The sequence below is a fragment of the Leptidea sinapis genome, chromosome 6, assembly GCF_905404315.1.
Source record: "Leptidea sinapis chromosome 6, ilLepSina1.1, whole genome shotgun sequence".
Taxonomy (NCBI): Eukaryota; Metazoa; Arthropoda; class Insecta; order Lepidoptera; family Pieridae; genus Leptidea; species Leptidea sinapis.
The window spans coordinates 10,091,360-10,111,600 of record NC_066270.1 but is presented as its reverse complement, the minus strand read 5'-3'; the positions used below and the strand labels follow the sequence as shown (position 1 = coordinate 10,111,600).

At 33.2% G+C, this 20,241-nt stretch overlaps 2 protein-coding genes across 6 annotated transcripts in view; one reads left to right on the top strand and one right to left on the bottom strand.

Annotated features, from left to right (window-relative positions):
• LOC126965103 (uncharacterized) overlaps positions 1–20,241 on the bottom strand; it is a 518,938-nt gene that overhangs the window by 23,565 nt on the left and 475,132 nt on the right. The window lies entirely within an intron of this gene.
• On the top strand, positions 13,265–19,421 carry LOC126964979 (molybdenum cofactor sulfurase). 5 transcript variants are annotated; one of them, XM_050808350.1, is made up of 7 exons: positions 13,265–13,646; positions 14,021–14,113; positions 14,195–15,011; positions 15,330–15,624; positions 16,412–17,036; positions 17,110–17,531; positions 18,680–19,421. In XM_050808350.1, the coding sequence occupies exons 2-7, from the start codon at positions 14,041–14,043 to the stop codon at positions 18,899–18,901; spliced, it is 2,454 nt and encodes an 817-aa protein (XP_050664307.1). In that variant the 5' UTR covers positions 13,265–13,646; positions 14,021–14,040; the 3' UTR covers positions 18,902–19,421. The 5 variants fall into 5 exon arrangements, with proteins under 5 accessions (XP_050664307.1, XP_050664309.1, XP_050664306.1 ...); XM_050808349.1 differs by lacking the exon at positions 13,265–13,646 and having other exon boundaries at positions 13,823–14,113; XM_050808352.1 differs by lacking the exons at positions 13,265–13,646; positions 18,680–19,421 and having other exon boundaries at positions 13,788–14,113; positions 16,412–17,247.

Here is a 20,241-nt window from a genome sequence, read left to right as displayed (position 1 = left end):
GATGGACAAGATACGGAGAAACCGTAACATCACGCGAAAAACTAAAACCAAATTAGTGACTTCGCTATTTTTCTCCATATTCAGTTATGGAGCGGAGATCTGCACACTGAAAAAGGCCGAAAGAGACCGAATAGACGCCTTTGAAATGTGGTGCTGGAGAAAAATGCTACAGATTCCATGGACCACCTTTCGCACCAACGTATCTATTCTATGAGCACTTAACGTCAAAACTAGACTTTCCATAATATGCCTTCGTAGGATGCTGGAATTCTTCGGGCATATTGCTCGTAAAGAAGGTCATATTCTTGAACAGCTAATGGTGAGAGGCAAGATGGCAGGCGTCCCACGAGATGGTCGGACCAAATACGATCTCCTTTGAACGTCAACTTCCATGATGCCCTTCATATGACTAAGGATCGCAGCAGATGGAGGGGAATCGTACGGGAGAAACTGATGCAGCGGGGGAGTCACGACCCTCAGTAATGAGGGAAACGACGCGAGGAGGAGGAAACAATTTAATAGAAATAAATACTAATTAAATGTAATTTTTAAGTAAGATATTAACAGGCGAGCTTACGTGTTCCACCTGGTGTTGAGTAATCACCGCCGCCCGAATGCCCTCGCATGTCTTAACTAGAGCACTACCGACCCTTTAGGAGCATGTACGTGTGGGTGGTACGTAAGGCGCCCTTCAGACCGAAACACAGTAATGTTTACACATTACTGCTTCGCGGCAGAAATAGGCGTCGCTGTGGTATCCATAATCTAGCCGGCATCTTGTGCAAACGAGCCTCCTGCCACTGGTATTTTTTTTTAAACTTTACACAATTTGTTTAAATTTACAATTTGTTTAAATTTACAATTTGTTTAAATTTACAATAATAACTCATAATAATAATTATTAAAATATACAGACATGGTCAGTAATATGTATAATATATTTCGAAAAACCTAAGTATTGTTTTTTAAAATTGTGACGTCACCAATGCTCACATATCTATATCTTATCTTATATATAAAATTCTCTTGTCACAATGTTTGTTCCCGTACTCCTCCGAAACGGCTTGACCGATTCTGATGAAATTTTGTGAGCATATTGAGTAGGTCTGAGAATCGGCCAACATCTATTTTTCATACCCCTAAATGTTAAGGGTGGTCCACACGAAATGTTTTTTTTAATTTTTTTGACATTTTTTTTTAAATTTGATTATGAGTCAGCATTAAAAAATACATACAACTTCAAATTTTCACCCATCTACAAACAACAGTTACTTTTGTATCGCGATTTTAATATCGGCAATACGTTTGCTGGGTCAGCTAGTGTATACATAAAAATGAATTGCTGTTCGTTAGTCTCGCTAAAACTCGAGAACGGCTGGACCGATTTGGCCAATTTAGGTCTTGAATTATTTGTGGAAGTCCAGGGAAGGTTTAAAAGGTGAATAAATATGAAAATACTCAGAATTAAATAGAAACAACAATTTTGTTTTTCCTTCGATGTGTCCCCCATCGTTCAGAAATCAAATTGAAAGAATAGTTTACAATGAATAACTAATTAGAATCTTATTTATTACTTATGATATTATCTTACTAACTTTCTCAGGAGATATAAAATAAATTTAATTTTAGCTAACTGGAGTTGGCAGATTAACAACAGTTGTTAACTATCTATCAGATTATTTTTATGTAGACTGATAAATCATAAGTTTGAGAGTGACAATGAAGAATAGAATTATAGAATAGAATCTTTGAATTCAACACCACCTTCCGGTGAACACCGGTTGCACACAAGGAGGTTTAATTCACCCATCATTGACGAAGTGGCTGTTCTCATTGTGGGAGAAAATTTACAATCTAAAGCAATTATTCTTATTTCCAATATTTGTTTTGTATATACATATTTTCTATTATTGACAAATTCATAAAAAAAAAAAATTTGTTTATTGTATACAGAACAACGTCTGACGGGTCAGCTAGTAATATATAAATAAAGTCAATGGATTGGAAATTAAATACTGAGCGCTAAAATGAATCTCAGTAGAGCTAATAAAATATCCATTATCACAAAAGATCTGTACGGAATTTCATATTTTAGAAGTGGACCCGACAGGCGTTGTCCTGTACACACGTCTTAAATTTGAAAAATCGGTCCAGCCGTTAGGTGGAGTTCACGAACATACACATGAGCAGGATAATTATATTATATGGACGGAATTGAGAATCTAAACCAATCTCAAATTCACTGGAACACACAAAAAAATCATCAAAATCGGTCCAACCGTTTACGAGGTAGTAGTACAATTGTGAATCTAAACCATTCTCGAATCCACCAGAAGACACACAGAAAGTTTCATTTAAATCGTTCACGCCGTTTAGGAGGAGTTCAGTTACAACAGACGCACAGAAGAAATATATATATTAAGATATTTTATTGAATATTTTATTAAGTATTCCTAGTTCCGGTAGAGTCTGTAAATGGTAAAATTGTCGAAGGACAAGGTAAACGGCTTACATTAATAAATTATACTCAGACGGAGACCACCGAACACATTTATCGTAAAAAACGGTTTATCTCGATTTCTAGCGAAACTACAAGTCCTATGGAAAAAAAAAAAAATTTTCCCATAACCTAAAAAATTACATGAAAAGTTCAACTAAACCAAGTTTTTGGTTTTTTATGTTCTTTTACAAAAAAAAAACTTCCACGACATTTGGTGTTAAGTTACCTTTTTATATATCAAATACACTGTACTTTTTTGATTTGAAATATTTATTTTGCACCTTACTTTCACTAAATATCGAAAAAGTTCAATCGAAAATTCTCACGGCAAAATATAGGCTTTTTCAAAAAAGTCGGTGGGCTTTTTGTACGTTGAAATCTCTACTTTTCGATGTTGTCAAAAAATATACATAACTACTAGTGGACCCAGCAGACGTTGTCCTGTACACACGTCTTAAATTTGAAAAATCGGTCCAGCCGTTAGGAGGAGTTCATTAACATACACATGAGCAGGAGAATTATATTACATGAACGGAATTGAGGATCTACACCAATCTCAATTCAATGAAACAAACAAAAAAATCATCAAAATCGGTCCAGCCGTTTAGGAGGTAATTTAATTATGAATCTAAACCATTCTCGAATCCACCTGAAGACACACACCAATCTCAAATTCACTGGAACACACAAAAATATCATCAAAATCGGTCCAGCCGTTTAGGAGGTAGTTCAATTGTGAATCTAAACCATCCTCGAATCCACCTCAAGACACACAGAAAGTTTTATCAAAATCGGTCCAGCCGTCTAAGAGGAGTTCAGTGATATACACACGCATACAAGAAATATATATATTAAGATTAGCATAGGATCCCAATATAGAACCACTTTCATCGAGCTGGTTACTGGATGAAACATATTTTTTAAGAAATTTAATATGTCAATAAATATATTGCATATGGTTTGCCTATCAAATTTATTTGAGTTTCATTCAATAAGCAGACCGGTACAAGTTACTAGTATCGATTAACCTGTTCAAATCAAATCAAATCAAATATTTTATCAAGCTGCATACTTTAGATTGGTATAGAATTTGTCCAATAAAAAAAATAAGTATCCTGGACTGAAATTTGCTAGGCAACCCATAATTATGCAATATATTTAGTGATATATTAAATTTCATAAAAAATATGTTTCATTCAGTAACCAGCTCGGTGAAGTACGTTCTCAGAAAATGCAAAAAGAGGAAAAAAAATGATTTTTTTACATGTACAATTTTGAGCTATTTAATAAAATTTACACTTTAATTACTCGAAAGTCGTAAGATTCCATGTTACATTGATAAAGAAAAGAAAATGGAAATCGAGAAATACTAATATAATTAACAACCAAATAAGTTACTAGTAAATAGCCGAGTAGTCTTCTCATTAAAAGAAAAAATTCTCAACCTTTTCCGTTGTGTTGGTAAATGTAAAAAGAAAAGAAAAATTGACACTCATATGTTTAATTTCCTTGACATAAATGAATAAAGTGATTTTAATTTGAATAACTGGAAATTATAAACTAAGTATTTAAACATTTTGCACTACAAAAGCGACTGAGGAACAATTTCACCCATCAATAATAAAAGTCTGTAACTAAATCTTCCATGTTACAATACAAGTATCACTGCATGTACTTGAACTATTGCCGTAATCTTTTTGCCTAATAGCCTCTTCAAAGCCAATTTCGCTTTGCCTTTCCGATGAACAACATCTTTCGACAACGACCTTCATATTGCCCACAGTGGAAGCTCGTGGTCAACTTGCATTGACTCTCTGGAAACCCCAAATGACAGAAGTTTCGAGAGGAGATTTCCATCGAAAGCCTTCATTACGTCCAGACTAACTGTCAGGCCTTCTCCCTTGCTGTCAATAGCCATGATCTAGGTAAATCAGAAGGTCGCCATCCTACCAATGATGGCAAAAGCCGTACTGACAGTCGTTTATGAAGTGGTGTAAGGTATACGAAGAAGCCAGAAGTATGCTGTCGGTCAAAAATGCTTTCCATGACATGAGAGCTTCTTTCTATTACCTCTCTGCAGGCCTGTAGGTAGTCGGGTCCGATTTGTTGACTTTCTTTCGGATCGGATCCATAACTTTAACTTTTATACTTTAACGATTATTTTCATTTCCGCATTGACATCGTAACATACGCGCTCAGAGGTTAGCTCTCACCATAATGAGTAAGTGGAATGGGACAGGGTGCTTGAATTCTTAACTGCATTGATAGGCCTGTTATTCCAGTGGTTTTGCGTGTCTGTTTGTGCAATAGGTTGCGTGTTCGGTGTCTAGTAGGAATAATGAATATTTTATAACAAATGTTAGAAGTTAATAAGTAAATCCGCTAGACTGCCTGAGGTTCTCTGAAAGACCAGCGCTGATCAAATCACCTATGGGTATGATTAGTATTATGCTAAGGTGAACTGCAATTCTTCATTTCAATATAAATTAATAAATAACTCTACTTGTATACGAGGCTTAAGTTCCAGAATAAATGATTTTTCTTCTTAAAAAAAATAATTTATATAATCTATGAGGGAATAAATAACAGTTCACAATTAATGTAAATCAAACCAAATATTATTTTATCAAAACAATATAGGTATCATCATCAAATATAAAATTGAATAATCTTGGAAATATAATCCGAATAATTCGAGTCGTAATAAGCCGTTACTGTTATGAATCATTAGATACAGCTCCAGCATTTAAAAAATTATATACAAATAAAGACTAATAAAGATTTTTTTTGCAGTATACTGCAAAAACTACTGAACCGATCGGAATATTACTTATACTATAAGATGCCGCGTGTTTCGGAGAAGGTTTTAGTGCATGTTGGAGATTACTTATTCGCAACCTCATTTTTTTTTCATTTAGAAATACCTATATATTCGCGGTACAAATAATTCAGTCAATGACATTTCATTACATAATATTATAATTCATAATTATAATGAGCGGGCTTGGCGTACTTAATTTATACCACAGAACAGTTTTACCTATTCTGCGATATGTACGGCAAACGTTTATCTGCCACGTGGGTTAACACTTGTATTTATATAAATAACCTCTCGGAGATTATGTACAAAGAATCTCTCTAACTGACTTGGTTTACTTGAGTAAGTTAAAAAATCATTAAATCACTCAGAACAAAATATTTTAAATATATTTAGGTTACACTACAAATATTTGTGTTAACATTTACAATGGCCTCTAATCTAAATCAATGAGAACGCATCATTTTTAATGATTACGTAGTTACTGACTTGTTTTTATCATAGGTTCAGTATTAGGGATCAAATACGTCAAATAAGTACCTAATGAATCTTATCAGTTCATTTGGGCGTATTCCGCAAAGCGTCTGTATTGTTGAGAATAATTATTACATTTTGTAAAAAAAAAAACAAATTATTATTCTCAGATCATTTATACGTGATAGACTAGACAGCTGTGAAAACGTCGAAAAAAATTATGTTTAGAACTAACCTCTATTTAGAGCAATTCATGTACACTAACACAAAGTGTCGTCATATCGCGAGTGTAAGGCGTAGATTGTCACGCACACTAAACTAATATTCCTGGCCTATTTTTATCGGTAGTCTAACAGCAAGAGACTCTATCTAGACGTATAAATTATTATTGTTGAAATATTGAACGTGATAAACACGCGGTTCATTTATATTGACACGTTACCGAGTTTATATTATTGTTGCCGCGAAAAACAATCCGACACGACAAATACAGCAGTTTGTAAACATTTCAGGGCTTGTGGTACCATTCACCTCTGCCCAGCCTCATTCGGTTTGATTATACATCTATTGTTTATTCTGTAAATAATAGAAAATACTAGGGTTACTGAATTATATAAATACAGAACGCACAGTAATGTAAAGTTCATTTGGAGTTCAGCTGTGGATTGGTCTTCGAAAATTTCATTTAAATCATGTAAGTACAGTTTTATTATAAATTTATTCAACCAATTAGATTTATAGCTCTAAAAAATATATTTAGGTACTAAAATGATAAATTAGTCCCAAAAATTTTTCACAAAATATATAATTACTGTAAAATTTCGAATCGCATTATTGCTATTTCATTGTTGATTCAAGTGTCGAACAGCTGTTGTGAAGAAACAAAAAATAGATTTTAGGGGGAGGGGGAGTTTGAATGTGAAACCTACTTTTAACTTATAACTTAATTTTACTAAACGTTTTTTGTTAAACGTAAAATTTAAATCGCCGTGATTAACAGTGAATCCATGAAGATATTGTGTCTTGACACCGAACAATTTAGTTCAACAAAGTAAAATCTAGCCCTCCACCCCGCCAAGTCGAGCAAAATTAAGCGGCAAGAACATACCAACCTTATCCCGAAGGAATTCAGGCCATTTTCGACCACCCCTACCTTCACCTTCGTTGTGAAGTTATAGGAATTTATTTATTTTCTGAATTAAAGAAAAAAGAGTGGGCCTTAAGGAAATCCGTTGTTGATGTTCAAGAAGTAGAAGGTATCGGAAAGGAAAAAAGGAGTCCCATCTACAAAAAGAAATGAGATGCCTTAAAAAACTAGTTTTACTAGTGCGAGGCTCCTTTGCACCGGATGCCGGCTATATTATGGGTACCACAACGGCGCGTATTTCTGCCGTGAAGCAGTTATGTGTAAACATTATTGTGTTTCGGTCTCAAGGGCGCCGTAGCTATTGAAATTAAAACCCACCCGTATCAAGAAGAAGATGACGCAGTTAGATTTTGCTATACTCAGATAACAAGCAATAGTTATTTTAAATGAGGGATATATTTTAAATATTACAATTGTTCTAACAAACAGGAGGTTATATTATCCGCCCCATATACGTTATAGCCCCAGTCACGCCAGTTACCTCTTAAAATATACCTTAAGTATTTAAGTGATACACTGACTTCAAATAAACTGTCCCCTATCAAAGACGACAATTCACTTAAGATGAGTCGATCACGCCCGCTTGCCAGTTGCCACTAAAAGCCACTAAAAGCCTTCCATAAAAGCAATAATTATATTGCCGTAACTCAATTTACCAAGGATGCTGAGTAAGGTGCCCCCGTACTGTACTTATAGATGCGATACCTATAATACATCTATGCTAGTTCTCTAGTATGCCTATTAGATTATATTACCTTTAGGTGCCATTTAAGTAACGGCCGTCCGCCATTTTGTAGATAGATTCCGTAGAGCCCGAGTAAATTTTATCGTAGACCGTATTTTCACATAAATCAACTAGCTTTGCTCATATGCCCATTCGAATGAATTAGACAATTACTAATGTAATTAAGAGCTGTATTATGGCTGTCACTGTCTTCATCTATATATATATATAAGAGATTTCCACCAATAATTGACTCATCACGATATCTCTGGAGCCATAAGGCGAAGAGACTTGAAATTTGGTAGGAATATTCCTTTCGCCGAGAAGAGTTCAGCTGATTTTACGAAATCGCATGCACAAGAGTTTTTTTTTATTATGAAAAGAACAATGTCTGTCGGGTCAACTAGTAACTGAATAAAAGAGACAAAATACACTTGAGAACGGATTATGTATTGAGATGACTTTTGGAATTCGGACCTTTATGTTACAGGGAGCTTGCCACAATAAATCTGTGAAAAAAAAATTCAAATCGGTTAAGCCATTACTGAGATAAGCGTGCACAGACACACGGCCCGGTTGAATAAATACTAAATGTATATGCACTACAGTGCATATACATTTAGTATTATACATGCTTACCAATTTATTTTATGGATTGAACCGGGTGACACCAAAGTGATCTAGAGGAATTATGCTCCTAGCATTGCCGGTCCAATCGGAAGGGTAAACGCGTTTTTAAAGGCAGCCAGTTTTAAGGTCGTATCGAGTCGGAATAACCGGCCAATAATATTATTATATCCACAGTTCTGTTGTACGTGGAAGAATAATCTTTGAAAACCGCACTGTGGAGCATCGCCATTTGTAATAAAAAAAGATGTGGTGTCGTGGGACACCAGGTAGGAACGAAGTTCCTTCGGCTAATGTAGAATCGACACAATTTTTTTCAAATCAGATTTCATAAAATTGTAAAAATATTTTCAAACAGAGAACGTGGCGCCATCTTACATGCCGTAGTAAAGTTACGTGGTCATCGAATGCATATTACCGCCATCTCTAGAAGGGTTTTTAAATTACAATACAGTTTAATGCAACCAAAATGTAATGTTATATAAATGTATGGAACAATTGTAGAGTTGCTATCCATCTTAATTTTTTTAAGTTATATTACATCTATTACTTGATTGCCAATGACAAGATTGTCAACCCTGCTAAGATTTCTTGCACTCACATAATAAAGTCCATTAGAAAAAGAAAGGTATTATACACTACTCGCTTGTGTATACGACTGTCGCGCCTGCGCACGCCTCGTTTAACGGTTTTATTCCACGGACTTTTTCTTACGGTTTTACTATCACATTTTTTTCAGTTTGGTCCCGCAGCAAAATCCCTATCTCCTCCAAGTCTGCCGTAAGGAACTTCGTTCCAAATATATTATAATCACATTATTTGTTACGTCAGTCATCGCAAAATAAGCATGGGGTCACTTTATAGTAGGTGATTAATGATTATAGAGTTATGTAAGGCCATACTTGGGATCACACCATCAGACATGCAAAATATGTATGTAACTTTTAGTCGGTATTCCTTTTTCTATTGCATACAATGTTTATTACTATGTATTATTAGTGTCCGTTAGTTTAGGTATACATAAAAAATAAAAATAAATAAAATCATAAATCAATAAAAATCTTCATTGGCCTTACTATAATCAATTAAAAGTTCAGGCCAGTTTTCGAGGTCATCTTGAAGGCAGAGTCAAATTGGCTTTGAAAAAGCTGGGGATCATAAACAGAGCATTTGACCGCATGTAAAACAGGGATACTCGAATTGTCGGGGATTTACCATGGGGACTGTTCCAAAGAGCTGTTTGACCTGATTCCTGTTGTCGAACTCCACCTTCGCGACACGCCAAATATTAAGTATATCATCCTCACCATCTGGATACCTGGCGTTCCACTACAGTACGATGTTCAAAGAACCTTCTTCCACGTTCAACCAAAATAAGGAATGAACTTCCTTGTGCCGTGTTTCCACCACGATACAATAGGGTTGCTTACATTAGAACAAGCGCATACAATTTCAAAATGACCGGCAACGCGCCTACTATTCCTCTTGTGTTGTAGGAGAAATTTTGTCCTCATGACCAATAAGAAAAATGGATCAGTATCATGATCATTTGGATCAAAAAACTTGTCTACGAATAGCTTACATAAAAGTTAACTAGAGTTGTACCTTGTTTGATATGAACAGCCTAGCGAAACTCTCTAAGAAAAAAGCGATTCACTCGATTGTATGAAATGTGCAGTCATTGATAGATGACGGCTATAATCTTGTAAAAAACGGAGATAGCCGAAATCCACTACGTTTTAAGCAACTGGTCGCTATCAAACTTAGCCAGATTATACTTCGTCGCCAATTGCCATACTGTAATCTATATATATATAAAAGAGAATGTATGTTCACTAATAACTCCTAAGTTGAATATATATATGGCAAAACAACGTTTTCCAAGTCAGCTAGTTACTACTATTTCAAACTCATGTCACTTTAATGCTGCTGTACTAATGATTACTCTTCCAAGGTCTGCATCACGCTTCGCACCGCATTTGTTCCTTGTACTAATACTCTTTTCATAACTTCATAACCTATTGAAGAGGCATTGGCTTGTAGCTAAACCTTCCCAAATCGAAAGTGCCACACGGAGACAGATTTTTCAGATACTTACCCTAAAATCGAGTGTGCCATAAGGCATCCTATTCCTCTACCCAGTTCTGACCCTTATTTTGTTTTTAAGTTGGTTTATTTTCCTATAAGCGTAGTAACCAATGAAATCCATGACATTTAAGATGTTGGAACAGCAATTACAAGCCAAATTTAGTCGAGTTTTAAATTAGTGCAGGGTACTTGTGATTTATTCCAGTCTTCTACCTAAAAATTGGTAAGTCGCTATTTTATTACTTACATAAGTATTATAGTAATATTACTATACAATGTGAAACTAAATGGGTATACTATGCTTTGAACCAGACATTCCTTAGGTCATCTCTAATGACTATGTGAAGTCAGAAATGAATTAGCATTATATTTTAATACAATATTTAAAGTGCTAAGTTTTCGCAAAAACTTTGATTCCCTCAACCCTAATCAGCTGTTTTTTTGAACTCTCTTTGACCTTAAACAGATGAAAAACGTAGATGTGACATAATATCAGATAATAGTAAAATGCCTACGATTCATTGCAGCTGTGAAGCAATTTGTGTTCTCATTTTGCCATGAAACAAAGTTATTTTGTATGTGCATTTGCTTTAGCTGACATTGAAAATATTTCTAAATTTGTATTTACTGTAGTTATGTATTACCCAATAAAGATTTTTTTAATTCTAATGTTATTATGAAACTATGTTATGTTAGTATTTACTCTGATTTCTGCGATTGTTACAAATTTAAATAAAACACGTTTAAAAGATAAAAACTAGTGTAATTGTAACTGTTTTTACATTTTGTGTTTTTCAAATATGTTAGGTTGAAAAGATCGGCCTGTCTGCGTTAATACTCTTTGAACTGTGCTTTGAAACACGATATTTACTGCTCTGTGTGTGTGTAAATGTCTATTCTAAAGCCACCCTACACACTGCACAATTTTTAATTCAAGATTTGTTTATTATGTTCGAAATTAAATGAGTTCACATTTTTGATAAGTTATTACGTAAGCACTTCAATGTAGAATTATTAGAAGTTTTCTTCAAGTTACATTGAAAATAATTCCAAATTTGTAATTGTAGATTATGGGTACCACAACGGCACCTTTTTCTGCCGTGAAGCAAAAATGTGTAAGCATTATTATGGTTTGGTCTGAATGGCACTGTAGCTGTTCTTATTACTGGGTAAATGAGTCTTGACATTTTAATTCAAAAATGTTTTATCCAATAAAGATAATTCTAATAGACTCCTATTAAGAAATTGTTCTTCACGGATTTTTTTTGTCAAATATGGTTATCTTTGACCATCCTCGTATTAATAATATGTACTCCATACCCGGACCGGGTTTGTACCCGGCCTGGGTATGGAATGGGGCAGTTATTGAGTTTTTCGTAGGACATTTCTCACTAGCAGCCCATAATTCAGAAATGTAGATGCTCGCTATTACGTGGGAATTAAACATAGTGAAACGTGGGCGGAAAAAATACACCTCTAACCCTTCAGGAATACAGACGTGAAACTGTGAAATGTTATGTAATTTCTTATTTTGTTTATTTGTTTCAATAACAGGAAGTAAAAAATAAATGAATAATAACATAGACACAAGCCACATTTCATGTAGTGTGCATACTCCTTAATCATAGATTATTGTTTATGTTTAAGTCCATAGGTAGGTGACCTCATTCTGTTTATAAACAAAGGCCCCGCCTAAAACTGGCAGTCTCTTTAAATTTAGGGTTGTCTAAGAAAAGAAATTGAAAAATAATATTTTTATTTCGTAGGGAAGTCTTTTTCTTTTTTTTTTATTTATTTATTAAAACTTAAACATCACCATACTATTGATATATGACCCAAATAACGTACCATTGAAGGGATGTTATACGCTTTCAGGTTCACGTTGTATAGGTATGTAGCATATTATGTTCCTATATGTTACTTGTTTTTAAATAGCGTCTTCTTCAATTAGTCACGACTAAATTGTATTTTGAACCATCGTTTCGATCGATTCCTTTGTCTGTTTATTTGAATTGATTGTGTATTTCGGAAAATTATTATGAAATATCTTTACCTTAAAAACTATCGCAAAACATATTTATTGAATACGAATAGGTTCTAAATACGAGGCCTCTCAAAACAGTCGCACAAATTTTCGTATGCTCGCGCCTTAGTGTATCGATGCAAGCTACATGTGTTATACATTGCTTAGAAGGTCATTTCATTTTGATAGAAGTATTTTTAAACACAAAAAAATGTTGTAGTATCGTGTAATAAAGTTTTTGTAAATGATCGGATCTAATATTATTATTAAATAAAAATGAAGATTAAATTGCCTGCTGTAATAAAAGCCAATATACTTAAGATTTATTCATAAAATGGTTTCTTGAGGAACGGCTCCAACGCGTGCAATTTCTGTTGATCGTCAATACCGTGGGAATACTTTAAAGGCATGTTATAATTGTGTTTGTTTTAGCAAGAACATGTAAAGCTTATTACAAAAACATTAAAAACGAATAAACAAAACAAGTAATTATCATTGAAAATACTCATTTATTTTAAAGACTTATTATTATTTTAACACTTTTGTCGAAAGAAATGTCTGTGTAAAATTAAATAAAAACATAATATGAATAATTTATGCATGGTCTTATAGCTTGTTTCAATAGCTTTGAGATAAATTCACTCAAATCAATAGGCCGCGCGAGCGCCAAATCGCCGATCTAGACCATACCGCTCGGATCAATGAGCGCCGGCCGATTCGTTTGGGTAAAGTTCTTTCTTTTGCTAATGTTGTGAACTCTAAGCGGCTTGAACAAAGAGCTGTAAAACGAGTTATTAAGAAAATAAATCGTTCGCTACGTCAAGTCTGTCACTAGTCACTGACAATGACATATTATGACAATTAATGACACAATGCGGCACGGGCAATCGGCATTAATATTTCATAATATTTGTTCAAGAACTCAAGTTTCAACTATGTAATTATAATTAGTACTTAGTAAAAGTAAAGTCAGAAAATGGAGGTCTAACATATTATACATCAAGAAATAATTTTTGTAACCTTAAACCTAACGAGGGTTTTTCTTGTAATCGAGTATATTGAAATGTTTTATATATTCTTTTATTGTATTTTGGTTTGAGCTGATGGTCTTTTTACCAATGCTCTAAATAAATAAAACTAAAATCAAGTAAACATCATCTTAATATTTAACTGTGAAGAACAATCAACTTCTAACTCAAAAACAGCTGCAAGTTGCAACAGTACATAAACACAACAAGTATTGAAGTACGTATGTTAATATATTTTCAACTGGGTATATTAATTATAATCATACATTACAATTAAACATAATAACATATATTACGATAATCTTAAATATTTAATATTTAGGATACATAAAATTAAGTCAGTTTTCTACTTTGATGGAATATACCTAGTATGTACTATAAGTAAATTTTTTTAAATGTAAGTTGTTTACTTAAAATGTAGTTTAACATTCGGGTACTTATCAATCTAATTAAGTAATGATATCTAATCTACTGTTGTTAGGTGGTATTTGAGTTTTCATTAATGTTGAATTACTTACTATTGGCCTTCATTTCCAAACACAATTATAGTCATGGTGCATTATTACTAATGTATGAATTTAATAATTTCAGACCAGAATCACATCAATAATATGACAAAACTTAGTACAATTTTAGACAATGACTGTATGTTAAATTTAGTCAGTGAATTTAGCAGGTTAGAGGGTAAGTTTTTTTATTTTATACCGACAAATTAGTTATGCTCAGATATTAAGTATTTTAATTTATTTATCAAAAACTTTTCAGAAAAATGTTACCTAGACAGTGCTGGTGCAGCATTATATCCCAAGAGGCTAATAAACAAAATAAGTGGGGATCTAATAAGCAATGTGTATATGAACCCACATTCAGATCAGTATACGAAAGACTGCATTGACCAGATCAGATGTTTAGTTTTAAACCATTTTAACACAGATCCTTCCAAATATACTGTGATATTTACTTCAGGCACAACACAGTCATTAAAATTGGTAACAGAATCATTCCAATTTGTTAGCACAGCTGATGAGAACAATCAGGGTTCTTTTTTATATCTAAGAGATAATCATACATCCGTTATAGGTCTGAGAGAAATCGCCAAAGAACGAAATGTTGATATAATTTATATTTCACATGATGATTTCTTAAAGACAGTCCAAACGCCTCAAAACCAAAAGAAACATGAATTTGATACAAGCAGGGGCAATTCTCTATTAGTTTACCCAGCACAGAGTAATTTTAATGGATATAAATACCCTCTTGACTGTATACAGAATATTAAATGTGGCTGCTTAAATACTTATTTGAAAAAGCAGTTGTGTGCTGTTCATACGAACTGGTTTGTTCTTGTTGATGCAGCTTCATATGTTCCAACAAGTAATTTAGATTTATCAGAATGCGAACCTGATTTTGTGTGTTTGTCATTTTATAAAATGTTTGGGTACCCGACTGGTTTAGGTGCTTTAATTGTAAGAAATAAAAGTATGCATGTTTTATCGGAAAAGAAATATTTTGGAGGAGGAACAGTGGACATTGTACTTAGTAGTGAAGATTATCATGTGAAAAGGAAGGAATTATATGAAAGGTATGATAACATTTACATTCACACATCATCATCAGTCGGAAGACGTCCACTGCTGGACAAAGGCCTCCCCCAATGATCACGACAATTGGTCCCGTAAAGTATTTCCGAGATCTTAACCAGATTGTCAGTCCACCTTATAGGAGGCCTACCAACACTGTGTCTTCTGGTATGTGGTCGCAATTCGAAGACTTTTCTGTGCAAATGGCTATCTGTCTGTTGAACTCTGTGCCCTGGCCACTCCTACCTCAGTTTCGCAACCATTTCAATCAAAGTTTAAAATTAGTAATTTTTTTTTGATTAATGTTTCATATATTTTAGGTTTGAAGATGGTACTGTACCATTTTTATCTATAGTAGCCTTAAAACATTGCTTTGATGTGTTAAAAGATTTAATACCGAGGGCAATAGAATATGATGTCATGAAAACAATTGCAAATCACACATTTTATTTAGCACAAGATTTGTATAATCAACTATGTTTACTCAAACATGAAAATGGAGTAAAGGCAGCTGTATTGTATATGGACAGTAATTTTAATGATATAAAAAAGCAGGGATCAATAGTGACATTCAACCTCTTGAGAAAGGACAGAAGTTACATTGGCTATGCTGAGGTAAATATCCATAAAATACATGATCATGATATTATAACTTGTTGCTTAAATAATGTTAAGTACATGAACAGCATTTGCCCAAATTATTTTAATGTTATGTAGGCTGTGTCTGAGTTACTAATGTTAACTTACTAAGTACTAAGAGTACCTATCTATGTCAGTTAATTGTCTAATCTTTGTAACCGCATATGCTGCAGAACTAAGTCTGTTCGCCAATCCTTCAATATGAGGTTTTTTCACCGCTTCTTTTAACAAAACAATTACATCTAGTGTTTTCTTTGATTAACGCGAGTGTTACACATTTATAATAAAACAATTATAAAGGAACTTTAAATAAAACACTTTTAAACGATTAAAACGCGTGTAATTGTAATGTTTTTACATTAGATTTTTGCGTAAAAGTTACACGCGTTTTAATCCTTTAAAAGTGTTTGGTTTGGTAATTTTTTATAAATTTCGTTTTTTTGCATTTAAGAATAGGTTTTTAGCTCTAAACCAGTACAAGATGTCAGGTAGAATATCGCTTACTGTGTCGTATATAACTTGGTTTCTTTTCACTTTGAATATCAGTGAATTGTTGTCCGCAAACAATAATACCTTATGTTTTTTTTTCTATAAGATTGTGAAGATGTATAGTTAACTGTGTTCACATTCCTCTTCCTTAACTATACAAATAACCATTTGTTTAGATAAGGAAGACAATTGGTCCTTGAATATACCCTTGTGGTACCCCTAATCCCATAAAAAAATTCTCATGTAAGAGTAATGTATAATATAATATTTTTAGTTTCAGCACATGGCTGATCTGTTTAATATAGCTATTAGAACGGGCTGTTTGTGTAATTCTGGTGCATGCCAACGACTATTGAATATTGACAATAAAGAAATGAAAGCAATGTACAGTGCTGGTCACAAGTGTGGCGACAACATAGACTTAATTAATGGAAAACCAACGGGTGCTATCAGAGTGTCATTTGGATACTATAACACATTTTCTGATGTTGATAAATTAATTGCAATGATCTGCAAATGTTTTGTCAAAATCGAAATCCCAAAACATATTCGTATTATGAATATGAATACAAATGTTACAAAGAGCAATAATGAAGTTTTCGAAAACATATATTTACGTAGCATTATTCTTGATGAAGAAGATAATAATTTACATAATGAAATCCCAAGAAGTAATTCCGCAATGTACTTATCAGAAATTGCAATATTTCCCATAAAATCTTGTGGTGCATTTAAAGTCACAGCCTGGAAAATAGGACCAAAAGGTTTTGAGTATGATCGAGAATGGATGATTATAAAAGATAACGGAGTCTGTCTTACTCAGAAAAATTACCCTCAAATGTGTATCATTCGACCGGAGATCAATTTAAAGACTAAAACCTTAGTTTTAAATTGTGAAGGTAAATCTTTTGAATTGTACCGAGTTATTTTTTCAAAACTAACATACTGACTTAATTACCATTTTTCAAACAGGAATGTATCCACTATCCGTTCCACTGGAACCAGGGGTTATGAATGCCTACCATGAATCCACATTTTGCAGAAGCAAAGTTTGTACTGATGTGATTAAAGGGTATGATTGTGGTGAAGAGGCTGCTGATTGGGTTTCGAATGCATTGGGAATATCTTACCTAAGACTGATTAGACAATCTTATGAGGATAGTAGAGTTTCAAAGGCTGGAGATATACAGTTGTCACTAAGCAACCAAGCTCAATTCCTTTTAGTAAATAAAGCAACAGTGCAGTGGCTTAAGAATAAAATATTAGACCCATCATTTGATGATAATATTGACTCTTTAATTGACCGCTTCAGAGGAAATTTAATCATTGATACACCTCAAGAGCTAATTGAAAAGGAATGGAAGAAAGTATTTATTGGTGATCACGAATTTCGTGTAGGTATCTTGTTTCCTTTTCTATTTTATATCTTTCACATTTAGCAGTGAGTTAATTCCAGAAAATCCCTATTCCTACTTACTACCTTTAGTCAGACCTGTCTAAGTAACTAAAAACTACCCCCGTGTAAGTAACTAAATCGAAATTACGCGCGTCGGCTTGAAAGCGTTGTTATCTTGGAGGGTCTCACGAGCGAGCAGTGACGCACGCGCGAGCTTTGTTCGTCTTCAACGATCTGACCGAAGTTTTAAAAAAAAAATGGAGAAACATAAAAAGCAATATATAATAAAGGTCATTGCGATCCTAATCTAAATTTTGTAAGTTTCCTAAAGACCCTGAAACATTCTTATTAAAAGTGATTATTATTATATTATGAAATTACCATTCATGATAGCTATATTTATTACCTAAAGTTAATAGGTTCAATGGTTGTGTTTCGTAATAAGACCAAGAGCCGACCGCACAAAAGTTGTTTGTTATTGTAAATATAATATCTTATGGGACGTGTACAAGTCTAGCTCGCGTCATGGTTCCATGCAAGCTTGTATGTTACTGCCTATTTATATAGTTCCTACTTTTTGAAGGAAAAATTAACTATGTTGCCTATGTCGTGGTATTCCAATGCATAGGTACATTATTATTTGCAACTAATGTAGGTTTGACAACGAAAGAATAATGATTTAAAATAACGATTACATACCTATTTATTATATTATAGAAAACTGAGCTATTTCTGTAAGATGACCTTATGCTAGGTAGATAAAGTTTTAAGTAAAAAAGACAACCCTAATGTCGTCAGAAGAGGCAAGAGTCACGCGATAAAAAGAGAGGCAACTTCTAGGTAAATAAAAATTTAGAGCAACAACGCTGTGCAATCTGAGTTGCACCTTATTGTATGGCGATAAGAGTTCCTATTTCTTTAATTTGATTTTGCGGAGTTGGCCTTCTGTACTTGTACTATTACATATTATTTGCTTCAGCTATTAATGATTTAAGAGGACTTTAAATATAAGAATCTCAATGTATTCATTTATTTATAAATTCTTGTCTAGAGTTATACAATTAGCCCAGTAAATATAATATATGTGGGTAAAGATAATACTCAAGTATGTAATAATATTGTTATGTCAAATGATTCATTTTTCAGGTGGATGGGCAATGCACAAGATGTCAAATGGTTTGCATAGATCAAAAGACTGGAGAAAAAACTGTTGAACCTCTCCGAACAATATCAGAACAGTTCGCTGGAAAATTACGTTTTGGTATTTATTTGAGTTATGTTGGTACCGTGAGTGGATCAAACTCGAGAAGTATACAAGTATTTTCGCCAGTTGAACCTGTACACAATCAGGAGGAAAGCCCTAAATAATTTTAAATACAATCCACATTATAATTATAATGAATTTGTTATATGCCGTGCTTGCTACTTAGATATTTTATAAGGTAGAATATTATTTTGATCTGATTTAATATATCACTTTTGATAGATAGTTAATTGATAAAAACGTATATTATCTGTGATAGATAAATGCATAATATAAATTATGCCTTTGATTGTTTAATGAAAATAATTCAAAGATTGTTTTATGAATAAATTTTACTAATGACCTTGCCAAAAAAAATTTCAATTGGTCTGATAGTAACCAAACCTTTTGAAAGTTGCTTGAATCAAAACTGATCTATTCATTTTTTTAGAGTCCATAGGGAATATATTATACACTTCTATCTTTATATTATTTATTATAGATTATATTTGATCACTGTCTATTTACCTAAGATATTACTATTTTAAATATATTTGTAAGCATTACATACAGGGAAAACATATCATGATTTATTGTTAACATTAATTTTTAAGCAAAATTCTGATAATTGTTATTAAAAAATAAATATTATTGTATTGCACAATCTATTGGTTGTTGTCCTTTTATTTCTTTTGGCTCTCCACCTTGCAAAACTTCACTCACTACATTTGCAACCTCTTCGTAATCTGGTAACGCCATTGTCTGTAATTTAGAATAAACTAACTTTTCCTTGATCACAACCTCAAACGACCCTGTAGAAGAAAAAATGGAAATTATAATTGGATAACAGTTGATTTTTTCTAAACCCTTTGGTTATAATATATCCTGTGATGTTAACATACTAGCTACATACTTAGATATAAACCCACTTTCATATGACATAGCAAACCTGTCATATAAATATTTGAATTAATCAGTACCTATAATAAATTTTTGAGTTAAACATGATGCCCATTAAGTTATTGTACAGGGTACATCAATAACATAGATTATACATTACTATTTGATAATAAGAAATACTTAAAATTATTTCATAAGAAGCAGCAATATCATAGGTAACACCCAAATTTTATTAGGGATGACAGGAAACCTTATATTATGTCTGTAACTGTACTTACTTTAACACACCAAATAAGCAAGACAAATAAACAACTTGATTTAATTTTCTCTGTACAGCTTAAAACAGTTGTGTATGAAGCATATAATATAGTGATGTCTTGAGTAGTTACTATGTTAGAATTTTCCAAATAAATACCTTGGCGTCCCCGCTTGCAAGTTACTGATGCATTAGGATTTTTATCCTTAATTATTTTGGCCAAGGCTAAGCAGTGCCCCCCATAGTCACAGGCTCCACTGAAATTTAGCCTTATTTTTATTTATTGTAAGAAGCTACTAACAAAAAGAC

Coding starts and splice junctions, on each gene's coding strand:
- LOC126964979 (XM_050808349.1), top strand. CDS start 14,002: ATGAATTTAATAATTTCAGACCAGAATCACATCAATAATATGACAAAA. Junction 14,114..14,194: donor TGAATTTAGCAGGTTAGAGG/GTAAGTTTTTTT, acceptor AAAACTTTTCAG/AAAAATGTTACCTAGACAGT. Junction 15,625..16,411: donor GTTACATTGGCTATGCTGAG/GTAAATATCCAT, acceptor TAATATTTTTAG/TTTCAGCACATGGCTGATCT.